Source organism: Ranitomeya variabilis, chromosome 1, assembly GCF_051348905.1.
Source record: "Ranitomeya variabilis isolate aRanVar5 chromosome 1, aRanVar5.hap1, whole genome shotgun sequence".
NCBI classification, from domain to species: Eukaryota; Metazoa; Chordata; class Amphibia; order Anura; family Dendrobatidae; genus Ranitomeya; species Ranitomeya variabilis.
The window spans coordinates 902,066,524-902,090,523 of NC_135232.1; the positions used below are offsets into that span (position 1 = coordinate 902,066,524).

Genomic DNA, 24,000 nt, shown 5'->3' on the forward strand with positions numbered 1-24,000 from the left:
AACCTGAAAGGGAAGTGAGACGTCAGGCTGGCACAAAACAGGCGCCGAAGTAAACCGGCGTTTCAACTCCTGGAAAGCCTCCACGGCAGCAGGAGCCCAGTTAGCTACATCGGAGCCCTTCTTGGTCATATCCGTCAAAGGTTTCACAATGCTAGAAAAATTAGCGATAAAACGACGGTAGAAGTTAGCGAAGCCCAAGAACTTCTGAAGACTCTTAACTGACGAGGGCTGAGTCCAATCAAGAATAGCTCGGACCTTGACTGGGTCCATCTCCACAGCAGAAGGGGAAAAAATGAACCCCAAAAAGGGAACCTTCTGCACACCAAAGAGACACTTTGAGCCCTTGACAAACAAAGAATTTTCACGCAAAATTTTAAAGACCAACCTGACCTGCTCCACATGCGAATCCCAATTATCAGAAAAAACCAAAATATCATCCAGATAAACAATCAAAAATTTATCCAGATACTTCCGGAAAATGTCATGCATAAAGGACTGAAAAACTGAAGGCGCATTGGAGAGCCCAAAAGGCATCACCAAGTACTCAAAATGACCTTCGGGCGTATTGAATGCGGTTTTCCATTCATCACCTTGCTTAATGCGCACAAGGTTGTACGCACCACGAAGGTCTATCTTGGTGAAGCACTTGGCACCCTTAATCCGGGCAAACAAGTCAGACAACAGCGGTAAAGGATACTGAAATTTGACAGTGATCTTATTTAAAAGCCGATAATCAATACAAGGTCTCAAAGATCCGTCCTTCTTTGCCACAAAAAAGAATCCCGCACCAAGAGGGGAAGAAGACGGACGAATATGTCCTTTTTCCAGAGACTCCTTGATATATGAACGCATAGCGGTATGTTCAGGTACCGACAGATTAAACAGTCTTCCCTTAGGAAATTTACTGCCTGGGATCAAATCTATAGCACAGTCACAGTCCCTATGAGGAGGCAGTGCACTGGACTCAGACTCACTGAAGACATCCTGATAATCAGACAAATACTCCGGAACTTCCGAAGGCGTAGAAGAAGCAATAGACACAGGCAGGGAATCCTCATGAATACCACGACAGCCCCAACTTGAGACTGACATAGCCTTCCAGTCCAGGACTGGATTATGGGTCTGTAACCATGGTAGCCCTAAAACGACCAAATCATGCATTTTATGTAAAACCAGGAAACGTATCACCTCGCGGTGTTCAGGAGTCATGCACATGGTAACCTGAGTCCAATACTGCGGTTTATTTGCTGCCAATGGTGTAGCATCAATACCCCTAAGAGGAATAGGATTTTCTAATGGTTCAAGAGTAAATCCACAGCGCTTAGCAAATGAGAGATCCATGAGACTCAGGGCAGCACCTGAATCTACAAACGCCATGACAGGATAAGATGACAGTGAGCAAATCAAAGTTACAGACAGAATAAATTTAGGTTGCAAATTACCAATGGTGACAGGACTAACAACCTTAGCTATACGTTTAGAGCATGCTGAGATAACATGTGTAGAATCACCACAGTAGTAGCACAAGCCATTCCGGCGTCTATGAATTTTCCGCTCATTTCTAGTCAGGATTCTATCACATTGCATTAAATCAGGTGTCTGTTCAGACAACACCATGAGGGAATTTGCGGTTTTTCTATCACATTGCACCGAATTAGGTGTCTGTTCAGACAACACCATGAGGGAATTTGCGGTTTTGCGCTCCCGCAACCGCCGGTCAATTTGAATAGCCAGTGCCATAGTATCATTCAGACCTGTGGGAATGGGAAAACCCACCATAACATTCTTAATGGCTTCAGAAAGGCCATTTCTAAAATTAGCGGCCAGTGCACACTCGTTCCAATGTGTCAGCACGGACCATTTCCGAAATTTTTGGCAATACACTTCAGCCTCGTCCTGCCCCTGAGACATAGACAGCAAGGCCTTTTCTGCCTGAATCTCAAGATTGGGTTCCTCATAAAGTAAACCGAGCGCCAGAAAAAACGCATCAAGATCAGCCAATGCCGGATCTCCTGGCGCCAGCGAAAAAGCCCAATCCTGAGGGTCGCCCCGTAAGAACGAAATAACAATTTTTACTTGCTGAGCAGAATCTCCTGATGAACAGGGTCTCAGGGACAAAAACAATTTACAATTATTCACGAAATTCCTAAACTTAAACCTGTCTCCGGAAAACAGTTCAGGAATCGGTATTTTAGGTTCTGACCTAGGATTTCTGATAACATAGTCTTGTATGCCCTGCACACGAGTAGCCAGCTGGTCCACACTTGTAATCAAGGTCTGGACATTCATGTCTGCAGCAAGCATAGCCACTCTGAGGTAAAGGGGAAGGAGAAAAAAAAACAAAACTCAGAATCTTCTTTCTTATAATCCCTCTTCTGCAATGCATTAAACATTTAATACTGGCCTGGCAAACTGTTATGACCCCAATGGCGAGGGTCTCAGAGGAACGTGGAAGTCTGCAGAATACAAAAATCCAGCTCATAGGGCAGTGGTAACTGGGTTGACCATATATCTACTCCTAACGCCAACACTAGAAGTAGCCGGGGATCATTCCTACGTTGATTCTAGATGACACGCGCCAGCCGGAGAATCTAGCTACCCCTAGTAGAAGAAAACAAAGACCTTTCTTGCCTCCAGAGAAGGGAACCCCAAAGCTGGATAGAAGCCCCCCACAAATAATGACGGTGAGGTAAGAGGAAATGACAAACACAGAAATGAACCAGGTTTAGCACAGAGAGGCCCGCTTACTGATAGCAGAATAAAGAAAGGTAACTTATATGGTCAACAAAAACCCTATCAAAATCCACACTGGAAATTCAAGAACCCCCGAACCGTCTAACGGTCCGGGGGGAGAACACCAGCCCCCTAGAGCTTCCAGCAAAGGTCAGGATATAGATTTGGAACAAGCTGGACAAAAATACAAAACCAAAACAAATAGCAAAAAGCAAAAGGCAGACTTAGCTGATATAACTGGAACCAGGATCAGTAGACAAGAGCACAGCAGACTAGCTCTGATAACTACGTTGCCAGGCATTGAACTGAAGGTCCAGGGAGCTTATATAGCAACACCCCTAACTAACGACCCAGGTGCGGATAAAAGGAATGACAGAAAAACCAGAGTCAAAAAACTAGTAACCACTAGAGGGAGCAAAAAGCAAATTCACAACATTCAGCATATCATCCTGTCCAGGACAATGCTTCAGAAAGTCACTGATACAGTGCATAGAAGTAATACAAAGCACCAGAACACCAACCCTGGCATTTAAGATTATCACCTACTCCTTCTCACTGACCAGTCATGTTCTACTGAAGCAGGATGGATGGATGTGGAGAGAAAGATGTATGAATATATGTGTATAATAGAGGGAATAAAGCAGGGTGTCTATATATATATATATATATATATATATATATATATATATATATACTGTATATTAAAAGGCTATAGAGGGGTGTGTGTGCACATACACACTCTGTTGTATACATAGTCACATGATTGTCATGTCACGTCATACTCTAGAGCCAAGATGCCAGTGAGAATCTGATGTCAGACAATTCTTAATCTCAGGTTACAGTAAGATTTGGGAAAACAAAGTATTTAAAAAATAGCTTAACTATGACAGTTACTTCACATGAAAGGGACTTATAAAGTAGTAGGCAATCCCTTTACCTAGGGGTGTAGCGATCACGGTTACAGAGGCTGCAACTGTGACTGGACCATCAGGGAAGGGGCCCGTTGATGTCAATTTCACTTGGATGTGCAATAATGTCATCCATTCCTTCCAGAATGGGGGACATTGTAACAGAATGGAGCAGAATTGAGTAGATTATACCAGAATGGGGGACATTATACCAGGTGGGGGCACAGGATGGGGGAAAATGATATAGTAGGGGGTCCAGGACGGAAAGCATTATTACTAGAAGGGACCAGGATGCTGAAGATTAATAAAAGGAGGAGGCAGGACATTATTACATGGGGGAAAACATGTATGTTTTTATAGGCTCTACAATGCAGCAAGGGCCCATACATCTGACCAACATGCACAGGGGCACCACTGCATTTAACATATTGCCTATCAATACTTGTAGCTAAACTTTCAACAAAGTAGTAGAATACAAATTTTTAGCTATATTCTGATCCTTTTTTTAAAGCAAAAACTGCTGTGTTATAGAAAGCATAGAATGCCTCCACTCACATCATCCTCTTACACACACGGACAGAGACACACACACTCAGACACACCACACACATACACACATGCATGTTTTCTACCTTGTTATATTAATTCCAATGATAATAGCTCACGTTTTTAAAGGGTTGGTCATTTCACCTTTATTTTAACAAAGTGCTGGGGACATGATTTTGTGGTACTTACTAATATATTCAGTGGGGGAAAAGGTATTTAGTCAGCCACCATTTGTGCAAGTTCTCCCACTTAAAAAGATGAGAGAGACCTGTAATTGACATCATAGGTAGACCACAATTATGAAAGTCAAAATGGCAAAACAAATCCAGAACATCAACTTGTCTGATTTGGCAAGATTTATTTTGCAAATTATGGTGGAAAATAAATATTTGGTCATTAACAAAAGTTCATCTCAATATTTTGTTATATATCTTTTGTTGGCAATGACAGAGGTCAAACGTTTTCTGTAAGTCTTCACAAGGTTGGCACATACTGTTGGTGGTATGTTGGCCCATTCCTCCATGCAGATCTCCTCTAGAGCAGTGATGTTTTGGGCCTGTCACTGGGCAACACGGACTTTCAACTCCCTCCAAAGGTTTCCTATGGGGTTGAGAGCTGGAGACTGGCTAGGTCACTCCCAAGACCTTCATATGCTTACGAAGCTACTCCTTCATTGCCCTGGCAGTGTGCTTGGGATCATTATCATGCTGAAAGACCCATGATTGTTTCATTTTCAATGCCCTTGCTGATGGTAGGAGGTTTGCCTCAAAATCTCATGATACATGGCCCCATACATTCTTTCATGTACATGGATCAGTCATCCTGGTCCCTTTGCAGAGAAACAGCCCCAAAGCATGATGTTGCCACCCCCATGCTTCACAGTAGGTATGGTGTTCTTTGGATGTAACTCAGCATTCTGTCTCCCCCAAACACAACGAGTTTTGTTTCTACCAAACAGTTCTACTTTGGTTTCATCAGACCATATAACATTCTCCCAATACTCTTCTGGATAATCCAAATGCTCTCTAGCAAACTTCATACAGGCCCGGACATGTACTGGCTTAAGCAGGAGGACATGTCTGCAATTTGCAATTTGTTACCATCTTTTCAGTTAGCCATTAAAAGGTATCAACCACTGAGGACTCTCAATTCTAAATATTTTTATATCTACTGGCTAACATGGTACCAAGATATATATCTTTCCTATATCATTTTATCATGTGATGTACTGGAAAGTGTTGAAAATATTCCAAATGAGTTGAAATGGCAAAAAAGTGCGATTCCATAATTTATTTTCTCATTCATCATGTTCACTATATGGTAAATCTGACCTGGAAGTACGATTCCCCAGGTCAGTACAATTAGGCAGATACAAAACATGTGTGTATGTATATCCCACATCCTAGATATCGCTGAATGAAATATTCCAGTTGTAAATCTTTATTCATTACATAGTGGAATGTGTTGAGAACAATAAAACCTAAAAATGATCAACGTAAATCACAACTAATATCCCACAGAGGTCTGGAGTTAGAATGATGCTCAAAATCAAAGTGGAAAATGAAGTTACAGGCTGATCCAACTTCAGAGGAAATGCCTCAAGACAAGGAAATGATGCTCAGTAGTGTGTGTGGCCTCCACGTTCCTGTATGATCTCCCTTCAACGCCTGGGCATGCTCCTGATGAGGTGGCGGATGGTCTCCTGAGGGATCTCCTCCCAGACCTGGACTAAAGCTTCCACCAACTCCTGGACAGTCTGTGGTGCAGCGTGACATTGATGGATGGTGTGAGACATGATGTTCCAAGTGTGTTCAATTGGATTCAGGTCTGGGGAACGGGTTGGCCAGTCCATAGCTTCAAAACCTTCATCTTGCAGGAACTGCTGACACACTGCAACCACATGAGGTCTGGCATTGTCCTGCAGTAGGAGGAACCCAGGACAAACCGCACCAGCATATGGTCTCACAAGGGGTCTGAGGATCTAATCTCAGTACCTAATGGCAGTCAGGCTACCTCTGGCGAGCACATGGAGGGCTGTGCGGCCCTCCAAAGAAATGCCACCCCACACCATTACTGACCCACTGCCAAATCAGTCATGCTGAAGGATGTTGCAGGCAGCAGATCGCTCTACACAACGTCTCCAGACTCTGTCACGTCTGTCACATGTGCTCAGTGTGATCCTGCTTTCATCTGTGAAGAGCACAGGCTTCCAGTGGCAAATTTGCCAATCCTGTAGTTCTGTGGCAAATGCCAAGCATCCTGAATGGTGTTGGGCTGTGAGCACAACCCCATCTATGGACGTTGGGTACTCAGACCATCCTCATGGAGTCGGTTTCTAACCGTTTGTGCAGACACATGCACATTTGTGGCCTGCTGAAGGTCATTTTGCAGGGCTCTGGCAGTGCTCCTCCTGCTCCTCCTTGCACAAAGGCTGAGGTAGCAATCCTGCTGCTGGGTTGTTGCCCTCCTACGGCCCCCTCCATGTCTCCTGTGTACTGGCCTGTCTCCTGTTAGTGCCTCCATCCTCTGTACACTACGCTGACAGACACAGCAAACCTTCTTGCCACAGCTCACACTGATGTGCCATCCTGGATGAGCTGCACTACCTGAGCCACTTGTGTGGGTTGTAGAATCCGTCTCATGCTACCACGAGTGTGAAAGCACAACAAACATTCAAAAGTGACCAAAACATCAGCCAGAAAGCATTGCTACTGAGATGTGGTCTGTGGTCCCCACCTGCAGATAATTGCCAGTAATTTCCATCTGTTGTCTATTCCATTTGCACAACAGCATGTGAAATTGATTGTCAAACAGTGTTGCTTCCTAAGTGGACAGTTTGATTTCACAGAAGTTTGATTTACTTGGAGTTACATTCTGTTGTTTAAGTGGTCCCTTTATGTTTTGAGCAGTGTATATATATATATTTTTTTTTTCTCAACGCTTTTTCAGGATGTAGAGCTGTGTGGTGGCTTATTTTTTGAGCCCTGAGCGGAAGTTTTTATTGATAGTATTTTGAGGTAGAGCATTTGTTTTGATTGCCTCTCATTGCTTTTTACTGCTATGTTGCGGCAGCCAATAAAATGTAATTCTGGCTTTTCAATATTTTTCTTGTTACGCTGTTTACCAATTGGACTAATTCATTTTATATTTTTATAGATTGGACTTTTACGAAGACAGCAATACCAAATATGTGACTTTAACTTTTTGTGTTTTTTTCTTCATGTTTTTAAAAACATTTTTTAATTATTATTTTTATGATGAAGTCAAGTATTTGCTGAAGCAGACGTTTCAGGAGTGATGATGTTCACTTTAATTAAAATCCTTCTTTCCTGGTCATTTGAATTATTAGACAATGTTGAACATTGAGCTCAATAAGTGCAGTTAGATCCTAAGCTCCCCCTAGTGGCGGTGGGGTGTTATCTTTTAAATCTACATCTTTCTAGGGAGTTTGAAGCCATGTTTACCTGCAATAACTGTACAGATATTTTAAGAAACTAATGAGCACAGAATGATCAAGCTAAAAACAACATAGTGATAAAAGACAGAGATTAACTTTAGGGATCTGGGGCAAGCATATTGAAGGACTCATAACCATTACATTTTTCCAGAGGCAGAAGCGTGCACATTGAACTATTCTTCCTTTGGTTCCAGGATCAGAGGAGTGCGTATTTGTGAATGACAGCTGCTCAGGAATGTGCCAAATCAACGGATTAAGCCAGCAGTGCAGATGTAAGGAGGGTTTTCAACTTTCTTATGATGGCAAGCAATGTGAAGGTGAGATATACCTAAATTTATATCAAAATACAGAAAGAAAAAATGCTACATTATAATCAATCACATCAGAAGGCTAGGAAATAGGACTAACAGATGATCAATTAGTGAAAAAAGTAGATATATTATTCAGACATTGTATGTGAGCTGTATAAATACATGTGTGAGAGCTGACATTCTGAAGCAACGCCCACGATCGGTGCTAGCAAAATGGCTCCTCACCCCCAAAAGAAATTCAGCAAATTCTCCGCTCCCAAATCCAAATGCTCCACCTCCCATCCGAGCCCCAGTGTGTCTAAACGACATTTAGCGCCCAGATGTTTGGCATTTCTGTAGTGATGAGAGCCCGCCTAATTTGCAGGTGTGTGTCTCCAGAAGCTTGAGCTGGGCATAATGTACTGGTCACTACAGCGTATTGGTCACTACAACGACAGTTTGCAATTTTCACTTAGCAACATCCGCTGGCGCTTGCCTCTGGAAATCACCTATGGAGTCAAAATCATCAATACATCTGCAGATAAATTCCCAAAGGGTTATAATTTCCAAAATTGGGTCATTTGAGGGGGCATTCTGCTTTTTTATCCCTTAGGGGCTCTTTATATGTAATCTGCAAATTATTCTAGGAAAATCTGTGTTCCAGGAGGCAAATAGCATTCCGTCCCTCCCGAGTCTCTCCATATGGCTAAGTAGCACTGTACAGCCACATATGGGGTATTGCCCCGTTCAGTAGAAATTGTGGGACAAATTTTGGTGCCATTTTTTACCCATTTCCCAGTATGAAAACGGAAAATTTGGGCCTAACACACAATCTTGGCAGTAAAAATGTAAATTATTTTATATTCACTGCCTACACCCTGTGGCACACCCGTGGTGTCAATATAATCACTGCACCCCTAGATGAATTCATTGAGAGGTGTAGTTTGTAAAATGGGGTCACTTATGGCTGGTTCTGTTGTGTTGGTACCTCAGGGGCTCTGCCAATGTAACATGGCACCCTCAAAGAAGTGCAGCAAGATCTGCTCTATAATATGGCATTTCTTCCCTTCTGAGCTTTGCACTGTGCCTCAAAAGTAGTTTTCAACGACATATGGGGTATCAGTAAACTCAGGTGAAGTTGCACAACAAATCTTGGGTCCATTTTCTCTTGTTACCCTTATGAAAATAAAAAGCCTGGAGTCAAAAAATAATTTATTTATTTTTTTTTTTAATTTTCACGGTTCTACGTTATAACCTTCTGTGAAGCACCTGTGGGTTAAAGGTGCTCAATACACATCTAGAAAAGTTCCCTTGGGGTATGTTTCCACGTTGCGGGCGGCCGACGGTATCGCCGGAGCGGCGAAGCCGCTCGGCGCTAAGCCCCGCCCCCTTTCTGGGACGCGATGATGCCGGATGTGTACAGTACACATCCGGGATCATCGCCCCCCTCGCCATAGGGCCCTGTGATATGCCTTGCGGGGACGCTGCGTCCCCGCAAGGTGTACGGACATGCTGCGTTCTGAAAAGACGTGCAGCATGTCCGGAGTCGCAGGGCCGCCGCGTGCGGGTTTCCACGCATAGTGGAGACGGGATTTCATAAAATCCCCTCCACTATGCTGGAACATCTGGACGCTGCTTGTTTGACGCTGCAGCGTCAAACAAGCAGCGTTTACGTACCGTGGAAACATACCCTAAGGGGTCTAGTTTCCCAAATTGGTGTCACTTGTTGGGAATGTTCAGGCACATCAGGGGCTCTCCAAACATGACATGGCATCCGCTAATTATTCCAGCAAAGTTTACATTCAAAAAGTCAAATGACTCCTTTTCTTCCAAGCCCTTCCGTGCACCCAAACAGCTGTTTTCCTCCACATATTGGGTATCAGGAAAAATTGCATAACAAATTGGTTGAGCAATTTCTCCTGTAACCCATATGAAAATGCTAAATTTGGAGCTAAAAAAGATTTATCTGGGAAGAATGTGATTTTTTTTATTTTCACAGCTCTACGTTATAAACTTCTGCTTCTGCAAACGTATCTGGTTGAATCAGAGAGATGCACCTAAATATCACAAGATAAACCAAAATAAAAATAAAAATGGTGCTAAATGATGTACTTAAAAAACAGAGTAGCTCAATGGAGGGCTAACAAAAAACTTCCAAGGCTATTAACAGTATATAGATAGTATGCCCAGATATCTATTCCTGTATTGCAATAATGATTTTTTTAATATTTTGAAAAAGTTTGTTTTTACGTTATTTTTTTACTCTCCTTCGGGAAATTAACCTGTGATTGTCTGAATGCTTTTTCTATAGACTGTTCTATAGACTTTCTGCAGTACATAAAGAAAATTATGGTCCTATATGAAGCCCAGTGACAGGCAGGAGCTTTGTCAGGGTATGGATACCTGCTGGAGGCAACTCGTAGGCACACCACGATCACGTCACGTAGGGGGTGATGTAAGATGGGGAGGAGAAAACAAGAAATTCCCCCTACCCTGGATCAAGCTTTAAATACCACTATCAGAGATTTACATCAGTAAATGACGGTTTAACAACAGTGGTCAGAGCTCAGCTCCACTCACTGCTCTTAGAGACAGATGCTGGCTGTTAACACAGGCAATATTTGCCGGATATGGTACTGGTTCAACTCCTGAGCCCGCTCCATATATGGGAACAAAACATTGGACGTACCAGTACATGAATTCATAGTCCTGTTAATAAGGTTTTTTTTTTCACATTTTTTACACAAAAGGCAGGGTCTGATATGCTGTAAGACAAACACTGACAGGTTAGATAAAGTACTGTACTTTTTTCTTAAAATCAGGTAATTGGATCAAAAAAAAATAATTATTGCAATTGGGTTTCATGAAAACTTACCCTTGGATAGCCATCATGTCACACTGTCTATTGCTGGTTGCAGAATGAGTTAATGAGTTAGGACCTTTCACTAGTCTGAGCACAATAAATTGACCAAATCATGGAATAGTGTCTGCATAGTTAAATAAAATGTATATTTTTTTTAATTTTTCCTTTCCATTGTGGAAATATCAGCTTATAAAGTTTAGGTTATAATATATGATATGTCCAAATGTGCATTACCAGAGATTCTTCTCCAGGGGCGTGTACTTCTTCACCTGCATGAGGTTGACCAATTATAAGCAGGCAGCAGCATACAGAGATTAAAAGAACACGCCCCCACAATAGGTTAGAGCAGATTCCTCAGTGTGAGACAAATAATGACAGTCTCCTGTCCTCACTGATTTCACTACAGAACTGTGTGTGATGATAAAGTGCTCAGAGCAGAGCAAAGCTGAGTGTGATTATGTAGCGCATCTGTGCAGGGCGAACTGTCAGTCAAAGTGCCAAGACAGTATTGTATTGCTATTAACCTGCAGACTAACCATATACCTGCAGGTTAATAATATTTGGGGACTTGACAGGTTTTCCTAAAGACAAATGAAAGGGTCTTTGTGTAAAGCAGGAGTAGTAAAGAGGGTAAGCAATAGTAAGAATTCATGTTCTTTTATTTTTAACTACAACTGATTGGTAATAAAACTGAATAAGGTAGAATCAACAGTAAATTATTAGGACAGAAACACACAGAAAGGCTCAGTGAACAGGAATTAGATAATGTGGCTCTTTATTGGTTGCTGTAGTTTGCTCGATGTTAGGACTTCCTATACTTCCAGCCTTCTAGAACAGATGAGTTATGTGTAATATTACTACAGAGGGGAACAGTCCCAGATGTGCAGTTCTAAATGTTTACTGGGGGAGGTTAAAGGTGGTCTCGTAGACTTTCACATTCAGGTGAACTTAAACATATTTAAAATGGAATGAAAACAGACAAGACAGATTGTTATCTTTATCTGCCGTAGACTGAGGAACAGGTATGTAATCAAAGAGGCTCAAGTTTAATTTTCTCTGTCATTAGATATTAATGAATGTTCCTTATGGAGCCATGGCTGCACTCTTGGCTGTGAAAATATCCCAGGCTCCTATTATTGTAGCTGTCCCAGAGGTTATGTCCTCCTCCCAGATAAAAAGTCATGCCATGGTAAGTATAACACCATCAATATGTGCTTGCTGGATCTATGTATTAGACGATATTAGCTTGTATTGTCATTTGGCTGTGGTTGTTATCTATGCACAGGTTTTCCAGAAAGCCTTAGCTGAACCTGCTACGAGTCCTCTAGATAAGTCATACTTGTTGTGGGCTTGGAGCTAATATCTGTGGTCTGATATCTTTATGTAGGATCCTTACTCCGAAGACTTCAATACTAATTTCATGTCCTTCCAATGTCATTAAAGGAATATGTTAGTCATCAACAAGGCATAACCCCATAACAGTGCAAGCCATATTGCCCTCCAAAAAGCCCCTGTACAGTGCATGCGTTTTACCTATTTTGTTAGATTAAAACCTGCGATTAAATATTTTTGTAATCCGATTTGTGTGTGATACATCAGCACTAAATAGTCTAAGTTAGTGAAGTATTAGTGAAGTGAGAAAAATATAGACATAAATTAAATTTATTGGATCAAATTGACATGTGCATATGTAGTCACTCCTTTGTGAACCCCCTAAAAATGAAGGGAAGTCCACCTGTCTGCAATCTAAGTGTCACATAGTCTGTCAGTATATACATACCTTTTCTGAAAGGCCAGAGACTGCAAAACCATTAAGCAAGAGGCACCAGTAACCAAACAACACTATGGAGACCAAGGAGATCTCCAAACAAGTCAGGGACAAAGTTGTTGAGAAATGAAATGAAATGAAAGGAGATGATACCACAACACACCTGCCAAGAGAGGGCCGCACACCAAACTCTCATCCCAGGCAAGAAGGGCATTAATCACAAAGGGCAGCACAGAGACACAAGGTAACCCTGAAGGAGCTGCAGATTTCCCAAGCAGAGACTGGAATATGTGTCCATATGTAAAGACAAACACAGCACTGCTGGTTAGAGTGATGCACAAGTAGGATCCAGTTCCGTCAGCAACAGTGTAAAAAACTTGGCACTTGTTACATATGATCAACATAATGTAATTTTTATTGCAGAAATATCCAAGCAGAAATTAGACATCCTTGTTTAGCATACGTAATGAGTGTCAAGTTTTTTTACACTACCTGCCCATACGACCATAATAAGCCATACATTGACCAGAAAAAGTTCTTTGCTTACTGAAATTATAAGGCTCATTTTGAGTTTGCCAAAAGACGTGGGAGACTCCCCAAATGTATGGAGGAAGGTGCTATGGTCAGATGAGACCAAAATTTAACTTTTTGGCCATCAAGGTAAATGCTATGTCTGGCGCCAAACCAACACAGCTCATCACTCCAAGAACACCATCCCCACAATGAAACATTGTGGTGGCAACATGCTGTGGGGATGTCTTTCGGCAGCAGTGACAGGGAAAATGGTCCGAGTTGAGGGGAAGATGGATGGTGCGAAACACAGGAATATTCTTGAGCAAAACCTGTTTGTCTGTCAGTGATTTGAGACTGGGATAGAGGTTCACTTTTCAACAAGACAATGACCCAAAGCATCTTGATAAAGTAACACTCAAGTGGTTTAAGGGGAAATGTGTAAATGTTTTGGAGTGGCCTAGTCAAATGCCAAACCTTAATCCAAATGAAAATCTGTGGTCAGTCTTGAAAATTGCTGCTCACCAGAGGAAACCATCTAACTTGAATGAGCTGTTTTGCCTTGAGAAATGGGCAAAAATACCAGTGGCAAGATGTGGAAAGCTCACAGACTTATTGAAAGTGACTTGCTGTTGTAATTTTCACAAAAGGAAACTATACAAAGTACTGACATTAGGGGGGGGGGGGGTGTAGTTATGCACACTAAAGTTTTCAGTTCTTTTGTCTTATTTGTTTTCTTCACAATAAAAAGAAAACCATTTCTATCTATAGTATATGTCTGTCTGTCGTGCTGAAGTCCCATAATTTCTACAATGAAAACATGTTACACTATTGACTCTACTATTAAGTAATATGTAATATAAAAAACCCAAAAAGCAAAAAACACAACACAAAGAAAAATAAGTCAGATTAAAAGAAGCAATGCAGCTTCAACTTATAAATATTAGGCTGCACATAAATATACAAAACCTAAGATAGAAACAAAACGAGCAAATAATCCGAAGTAAATAAATAAATAGCAATAGTACATGAAAATAGCATAGGGCACTTAGTTAACATCTATTTGATTAAAAAAATGTACAAACCATGTCACTGCATCAAGGTGACCTTATTTGGGATGGTCCTAACCTATAGTATTAAAACCTTACCATATGTCAAATGATGTATATGTGAATAAGCGCTGAGCAGGACTGAGACCCTGACTAATGGACACCCAGCTATGGGGAGCTATATAAAAATAATGTCCAGCTCAAAGAAAAGGGAGGCCACAGCCTTACTTGCACAGAGTGCAAAAACCTGAAACTAAAACCTAAATAGATGAACTGGAATATAAGTTGGTATGCATGCAACATGTAGGTGCATGTTCACACTGGCCACTAAACAGATAAAACCTAAGAAAAAGACACAATGAGCAAGTACCCTAATAAATAAATAGCAATAGCACATGAACAGCACATGAACATAACATAAGGTACTTAGTTAACATAATTTTGATCACAAAAGCGTAAAAGCTATTAAGTAATATGTGATGTAAAAATAATAAAAAAACAAAAAAACAACACTAAGAAAAATAAGCCAAATTAAAAGAAGCAAACCAGCTTTAAGCTATAAATATTAGGCTGCACATAAATATAAATGACAAACATGTTTTAGGGTCAATTTGCACACAAACTGGAGTGTACAAATGTGAATTTTACATTTTATGTAGCATGTTTAACCCAATAATTGCCCCAATGACAAGAGATTATCTGTATAAATCACAGTGTATAAAGTTAAGTTATAATTAGCGAGAATCTGTTTTTCCCATGGCTATAGTTATAGCCTGAGTCATTAATGGAATAGTTCTATGTTATTAGCTGCCTCATAGGAAACTGTCAGTTATCTTAGATTATCAGTATTCTTACTGCAGCAAAGTAACTACGAGCAATAAAAAGAATAGCATATTACACATTTATGATGGCATTATTACTGGCTTCTTGTTTTTCGCTTCCTAACATGCATTAGTAAAATAAAAGTTCCTATGTGAGATTACAGATTTCCAGTAAATGCTTATTTTATTGTTAGCTAAATGTTCTACAGCCAAATGAATTGCTCTTTAATATGAGTTACTTTTGTTGCATGTGAATTACAGGCATATTCAGGGACAGTAATATGTCAATTAAATGAGAATTCTAAATTGCCGGGAACTTATACAATGGTATTAGCTCCTAGACACAGATTTAACAATTCATTATTATAACACAGGCTATGCTGCTATTATGGCTTGGCATCAATAATTCGAAGACAAAAGATTCCTAACTAGAGAAGCTGCTTCTGTATTAGAATAACAGCAGTTTATAAAGCTTTAAACATTTTATCACATGAGCTGTAAAAAAAGTGGAAGCTGCATTCGTCAGCAATAGTAAGCAGAGATGTGCAAAAGATCTCGCTTCTCCTTCACAGTGAAAATGCTGTGTTGGTAAAGTGACCGTGCTTCCACAGGCTGAATGGATATACACATATGCATATATTGTATATTATACACTGGTCAGCACAAAAGAGTACACCCACTTTGGAAAAAAAGGATTTCCATCAATATCTGTGTGAATACAAAAACAATTTAAAATTTTTTACAAGATGGAGTTTCATAGAATGTTTTTTTTAAAACGATTACAAGAAAGTAAGTTTAGAAATAAACCTTTCATTTCAAAATTGTTTTACTCAAATTCGATGATGCAAAAATGAATACACCTCACTTCAAAAACTACCATATCTAGTATTTTGTAAGACCGTCTTGATTTTTAAGGATAGCACCAAGTCTTCTAGGCATGGATGGAAAAATTTAGCAATACATTGTAGCATTTATTTTTTTCCATTCTTCAAGCATCAATCCACCGTTTTTTTAATTGCACGCTGGAGTGGTGATTTAAATATAAATCCCTTGCCCCTTGACTCATTCTCACCTTCTGGGTTTTCATCTGTTTTCTCTGCCTCTCCCATCGGCCTTGGTGAAAAGCAACTTGCTTGCTGCTCCATTGTTTCATGGAGCAGCGCGGAGATCACTTTTCAATACTAGTCTATGAGAGCCTCATTCTGGTTCTCATAGACTTGTATTGAGAGCTTGTAACATAGCTTCTGATTTCAGGTCAGTCAGAAGCTACTGTCACAAGATGAAGCCGTGGGACTGGAGCAGTACCGAAAAACGGTGAAGATGCTAGAGGGTGAGTATGTGATCAGGAGCAGGAAGGAGGCTTACATTTAAAGCGCCATTCCAGCCCTGAAAAACAAACAAATGCTAGAGTGGTGCTTTCAACACTGATCTCTTTTAGAGCCTAGATGCTGGATGGAGAGTGATGCTCAACTTGTCTCTTCAGAATTCCCCATAGGTGTTTGATTGGGTTCAGATTCGGAGACATACTTGGCTAACTAATCATTTTCACCCTGTTCCTCTTCAGAAATACAACAAATGTACAGTGGGGAAAAAAAGTATTTAGTCAGTCACCAATTGTGCAAATTCTTCCACTTATTATTGCTCCCACCATTGATTTCATCACACCACGCTGCTTGCCTATTCCAGATTCAGTCTTCCCAGCCTGGTGCAGGACTACAATTTTTTTGTTTCTGGCGTCCTTCGACAGTTCTTTGGTCTTCACCATAGTGGAGTTTGGAGTGTGACTGTTTGAGGTTGTGGACAGGTGTCTTTTCCACTGATAACAAGTTCAAACTGGTGCCATTACTACAGGTAATGAGTGGAGGACAGAGGAGCCTCTTAAAGAAGAAGTTACCAGTCTTTGAGAGCCAGAAATCTTGCATGTTTTTAGGTGACCAAATACTTATTTTCCACCATAATTTGCAAAATAAATCTTGCTAAATCAGACAAGGTGATTTTCTGGATTTGTTTTCTCATTTTGACTCTCACAGTTGTGGTCTACCTATGATGTCAATTACAGACCTCTCTCATCTTTTTTAAGTGGGAGAACTTGCACAATTGGTGGCTGACTAAATACTTTTTTCCCCACTGTATACAGTACAGACTAAAAGTTTGGACACAACTTCTCATTTAAAGATTTTTCTGTATTTTCATGACTATGAAAATTGTATGTTCACACTGAAGGCATCAAAACTAAGAATTAACACATGTGGAATTATATACCTAACAAAAAAGTGTGAAACAACTGAAATTATGTCTTATATTCTAGGTTCTTCAAAGTAGCCACCTTTTTCTTTGATGACTGCTTTGCACACTCTTGGCATTCTCTTGATGAGCTTCAAGAGGTAGTCACCGGGAATGGTTTTCACTTCACAGGTGTGCCCTGTCAGGTTTAATAAGTGGGATTTCTTGCCTTATAAATGGGGTTGGGACCATCAGTTGTGTTGTGCAGAAGTCTGGTGGATACACAGCTGATAGTCCTACTGAATAGACTGTTAGAATTTGTATTATGGCAAGAAAAAAGCAGCTAAGTAAAGAAAAACGAGTGGCCATCATCACTTTAAGAAATGAAGGTCAGTCAGTCCGAAAAATTGGGAAAACTTTGAAAGAGTCACCAAGTGCAGTGGCAAAAACCATCAAGCGCTACAAAGAAACTGGCTCACATGAGGACCGCCCCAGGAAAGGAAGACCAAGAGTCACCTCTGCTAGTAGTCATGAAAATACATGAAAATCTTTAAATGAGAAGGTGTATCCAAACTTTTGGTCTGAACTGTATATATACACTATATTTGCCTAAAATACAAAAGAAATGTGTCATCTTTAACTTTAGGCCTTTTAGAGATCATTTCATGTTCAACTTGCTTAACTTTTCACAATAACAGAAACTTTGACCAGGGGTGTCCAAACTTTTACATGCCACTGGATCATATGTGAATAAACATATATAAAGTGTATATAAAGTTAATTATCTTAAATCCAAACACATGTGTAATTTGATTAATATAATGGCTCACCAATGAGAAAAATTTAGAAAAACAAATAGAGCAGGAAAGCGCCACCAACGTGGGGCGTCTGAATCAGTAAACAAGATGCACATGTCACACAAGCAAAAAACTAGGTATGAAGAGAATAGTTCATCTGAGGTCAGAAGCGGATAATCCCCACAACACATATGCTTGCCGTGGTCCCAACTGCGTCATCCTGACAAGAGGTAGATAGGCACCTGGAAATGCGCGTGAGACCATAAGAAGATAGCTGTGCTGTATTTGAAGAGAGCATGCCACAAGCTAGCATTGTACATTCACTATGGCCACTTATAGTAGAGTATATCTAGTCAAAGCACAAAATATATTTACATAGGGGACAGATCAGTGCTCTTGAATAGTGCTTTGGAAGGGATATACAACCATAGATTGTCAGAAGGGGTGGACAGAAAAAAAAAGTCCAAAGAAGCCCTCTGTTCCTAATCTAGCAGATGAGGATGCTAATATCACTGCTATTCTATCCCCAGGTCTCTGACATTGAGGGGAATGTGAATATGTAATGTAGTAGCATTCAGAAGCAATTATGTGGTGAGGGAGACCTGTGGCCTTCCTTGGCTTCAGAGCTTGGTCACAACTGCGACTACTGCAACTGTCATGACTACAGCATTGTTATTAATGGGGAATATTTAGCAGAGTATGATCACTGGATTTGCATTCTGGTATCATCCCAATCCATATTTCTTCTCTCTCAGACATTGCTAATGTTTCCGTAGCTGCAACCTTGTAAACTTGTGAGTTAAATTTGTGACTGAAATTTTTAGTACAAAAACATTTACAAGCATTTTTATAACAAGACAATCATCAGATCTCTGTTTAACTCTATTAGATGAGACACCATGCTTACAGGACAACAACTGCAGTCATGGCTGCATACAGACCACTACAGGACCTGTCTGTTTCTGTCCTGAAGGCTCCGTTCTTGCAAGTGATCGAAAAACATGCAGAGGTATAGTATGAAGGGAATGGTACATGGATATGAGATTTAATGAGACATAGGGGATAGAATCGAGAAAATGTGGAACTTGTTGTAAAGTATTGTTTGTATTGTTCTCCTTCTAGTGTAATATGCCTGGACAATAAGGCATGTGATCAGGGGCGGACACAGACAGCTTGGGGCCCCTGTGCAGGAAATGTGTCTGGGCCCCCTCCTTTTAAGGCAACAAAGCTATATATATATATATATATATATATATATATATATATATATATACACTCACTGCCCACTTTATTAGGTACACCTGTCCAACTTCTTGTTCACACTTAATTTCTGATCAGCCAATCACATGGCGGCAACTCAGTGCATTTAGGCATGTAGACATGGTCAAGACAATCTCCTGCAGTTCAAACCGAGCATCAGTATGGGGAAGAAAGGTGATTTGAGTGCCTTTGAACGTGGCATGGTTGTTGGTGCCAGAAGGGCTGGTCTGAGTATTTCAGAAACTGCTGATCTACTGGGATTTTCACGCACAACCATCTCTAGGGTTTACAGAGAATGGTCCGAAAAAGAAAAAAAATCCAGTGAGCGGCAGTTCTGTGGGCGGAAATGCCTTGTTGATGCCAGAGGTCAGAGGAGAATGGGCAGACTGGTTCGAGCTGATAGAAAGGCAACAGTGACTCAAATCGCCACCCGTTACAACCAAGGTAGGCCTAAGAGCATCTCTGAACGCACAGTGCGTCGAACTTTGAGGCAGATGGGCTACAGCAGCAGAAGGCCACACCGGGTACCACTCCTTTCAGCTAAGAACAGGAAACTGAGGCTACAATTTGTACAAGCTCATCGAAATTGGACAGTAGAAGATTGGAAAAACATTGCTTGGTCTGATGAGTCTCGATTTCTGCTGCGACATTCGGATGGTAGGGTCAGAATTTGGCGTAAACAACATGAAAGCATGGATCCATCCTGCCTTGTATGGAGCATCTTTGGGATGTGCAGCCGACAAATCTGCGGCAACTGTGTGATGCCATCATGTCAATATGGACCAAAATCTCTGAGGAATGCTTCCAGCACCTTGTTGAATCTATGCCACGAAGAATTGAGGCAGTTCTGAAGGCAAAAGGGGTCCAACCCGTTACTAGCATGGTGTACCTAATAAAGTGGCCGGTGAGTGTATATATATATATATATATATATATATATATATATATATATATGTCACACACACTAAGGGACTGTGCTATACATAAGTGAGTACACTTTATAGTAAGGGACTGTGTTAGACATAATAGTCGACAATAGCGTTTCCTCCACCTTTCCCTGTTCCTAAATCCATTATAAATCCCCCTTCCTCCCATCCCAATCCCCCACACCTCCTCCCCCCCAGCATCCCATTATTGCCCTCTCCCCCACCTCCATGATTGCCCTCTTCACGACCTCCATTATTGCTTTCTCCCCACCACCCAATTATTGCCCATTCCACCAGCTCCATCATTGCCTCCTCCCCATCACCCCATCATTGTCCTTTCCACTGCCACCATCATTGCCTTCTCCCCCACCACCCCATCATTACCCATTCCACCACCTCCATCATTTCCTCCTCCCCCTCCACCCCATTATTGCCCATTCACCACCTCCATCATTTCCTCCTCCCCACCACCCATCATTGCCCTCTTCATCAATCCAATCGTTGCTTTCCGCCCCATCATCCCCATCATTGCTCTCTCTGTCAACCCAATCATTGCCTTCTGCCCCATCACTGCCCTCTCTGTCATCCCAATCATTGCCTTCTGCCCCATCACCCCCATCATTGCCCTCTCTGTCAACCCAATCAATGCTTTCTTCCCTATCATTGCCCTCTCTGTCAACCCAATCATTGCCTTCTGCCCCATCACCACCTCATTGCCCTCTCCTCCACCTACACACACAGCACAATTCACCTCTCTGCATATACACACATACACAGCAACATTCACTTCTCTGCATACACACACACACACTGCACCATTCACCTCTCTGCACACACACACACAGACACACACAGCACCATTCACCTCTCTGTATACACACACAGCACCATTCACCTCTCTGCATACACACACACAGCACAATTCACCTCTCTGCATACACACACACAGCACCATTCACCTCTCTGCATACACACACACACACACACACACAGACACACAGCACCATTCACCTCTCTGCATACACACACACAGCACAATTCACCTCTCTGCATACACACACACACACACACACACACACAGGCACACAGCACCATTCACCTCTCTGCATACACACACACAGCACCATTCACCTCTCTGCATACACACACACACACACACACACACACACACAGCACAATTCACCTCTCTGCATACACACACACAGCACCATTCACCTCTCTGCATACACACACACACTGCAATATTCACCTCTCTGCACACACACAGACACACACAGCACCATTCACCTCTCTGCATACACACACCCACACACACACACACAGAGAGACACACCGCACCATTCACCTCTCTGCATACACACACACACACACACAAACACAGAGACACACAGCACCATTCACCTCTCTGCATACACACACACAGCACAATTCACCTGTCTGCATACACACACACACACAGAGACACACAGCACCATTCACCTCTCTGCATACACACACACACACAGAGACACACAGCACCATTCACCTCTCTGCATACACACACACACAGCACCATTCACCTCTCTGCATACACACACACACACAAACACAGAGACACACAGCACCATTCACCTCTCTGCATACACACACACACCCACACACAGCACCATTCACCTCTCTGCATACACACACACACACACACACACACACACAGAGACACACAGCACCATTCACCTCTCTGCATATACACACACAGCACCATTCACCTCTCTGCATACACACACACACAGCACCATTCACCTCTCTGCATACACACACACACACACACACACACAGAGACACACAGCACCATTCACCTCTCTGCATACACACACACAGCACAATTCACCTCTCTGCATACACACACACACACACACACACACACAGCACCATTCACCTCTCTTCTGCATATACACACACATCACCATTCACCTCTCTGCATACACACACACACACAGCACCATTCACCTCTCTGCCTACACACACACACACACACACACACACACACACACACACACACACACACACACAGAGACACACAGCACCATTCACCTCTCTGCATACACACACACACACAGCACAATTCACCTCTCTGCATACACACACACACACACAGAGAGACACACAGCACCATTCACCTCTCTGCATACACACACACACAGCACAATTCACCTCTCTGCATACACACACACACACACACACACACAGCACCATTCACCTCTCTTCTGCATATACACACACACATCACCATTCACCTCTCTGCATACACACACACACACAGCACCATTCACCTCTCTACCTACACACACACACACACACACACACACACACACACACACAGAGACACACAGCACCATTCACCTCTCTGCATACACACACACACACGGCACAATTCACCTCTCTGCATACACACACACAGCACCATTCACCTCTCTGCATACACAGACACACCTCACCTCACCTCTGCACACGGTATTCTGAAGCGCACCATCGCTGGAAGCTTCCTGTCTCACACAGCTGCGGCGCTGAATGATGATGTCATTCAGCCACTGCTGTGTGAGCCATAACAGCTCCAGATCCAGGCTGGCGGGCATGCTGGGACTTCTGCTCCCTCGGGTATATGGTGCCAGTATATGCTCTGTCCCCCCAGTTATACAGCAGATATCTTGTCCTCGTTGCTTCATATCTGAACACCCCCCACCTCAGGGACGGACACTCGCTCCTTACATGCACCGGACTGCACGGCTGGCACCTGGGGGCCCCGGTTGTGCTTGTGGTTGCCATGGTGTCGGGAGCAGCCGTGCAAATGGGCCTCTGAATTTCCGGGGATCTTGTGGCCCCGCCCTCCACAATGCGTGGAGGATTGTAGAAGGATAGTTCAGTCAGCACTCGCACTGCAGCAAGAAAAGGTGAGAAGTGAGAGCGAGACAGATCCATCCCCTGCAGCTCTGCTCCCATTCTCTGTTGCAAGTAGCAGAGCTGCAGGGATTGCTCTCTGCCCGCCGCACATGAGGGCGATCTGGCTAGGGGCCCCCGGAGCCTTGGGGCCGGATAAACTGGCCAGATAGCCCTCATTAATAGCTGCCCTGCAGGGGCCCCCCGGAGCCTCTGGGCCCCAGTGCAGTCGCACCAGTTGAACCGGCGGTATGTCCGCCCATGCATGTGATGGAGGCACAGAGGTACATAGGCCACATAATCTCTTGGCAGAACCATAGAGGAGTTAGACCTCATTTATTAACACGTTTGCAGACAAAGAGTGGAGCTGCTGTCTATATTTACCGAGTAGATACAGAATGATGCACATCAAAATTACATGCAGAATTGTATGTCGTATTGTTAGAATCTAGGAATTCTTTAGTCCCACCTCCTACCCAACCCTAGACCACTCGAATCCCTTAAATATGCACACAGTCATGCACAGGGTTTGTGTAAAACCGATCTCGTTTGAGTTAGAAAAATTGGCCAGTTGGCATGCATGGACATGCTGCCCTTTCTATCAAGTAGATGCCAGCTGTACACCTTTATCATTATGTGATGCATATCAAAATTGCTGGAGCATTGTTTGCTGCATTATAGAGATTAACTGCTATAATCATTATCAACAAAGGCTCTCCTGTGTGCAGGGGGCCAAATATCACACAAACATCAAAAGATTTCTTTCCTCCCAGATAGCTCTACATTTTATTCTGTATTGTCCTACTTTTATTCTGCAAGGCCCTACATTTTATTTCCATAGTAAATGATACAGCAGGCATGGACTGAATAGCTGGGCCATTGAGCAGTGACACTGGATAATAATGGTTTGGGATGCTCAAAGATCCTACCAACAAA

At 42.2% G+C, this 24,000-nt stretch overlaps 1 protein-coding gene across 6 annotated transcripts in view; it reads left to right on the forward strand.

The window, feature by feature from the left end:
* Positions 1 to 24,000, forward strand: part of EGF (epidermal growth factor) — a 236,617-nt gene that overhangs the window by 58,651 nt on the left and 153,966 nt on the right. For all 6 annotated transcript variants that reach the window (XM_077278954.1, XM_077278944.1, XM_077278948.1 and 3 more), the window contains 3 exons: positions 7,839 to 7,961; positions 11,864 to 11,986; positions 18,855 to 18,974. In XM_077278954.1, coding sequence (XP_077135069.1) covers positions 7,839 to 7,961; positions 11,864 to 11,986; positions 18,855 to 18,974 — 366 coding nt within the window. The remainder of the gene's footprint in view (positions 1 to 7,838; positions 7,962 to 11,863; positions 11,987 to 18,854; positions 18,975 to 24,000) is intronic.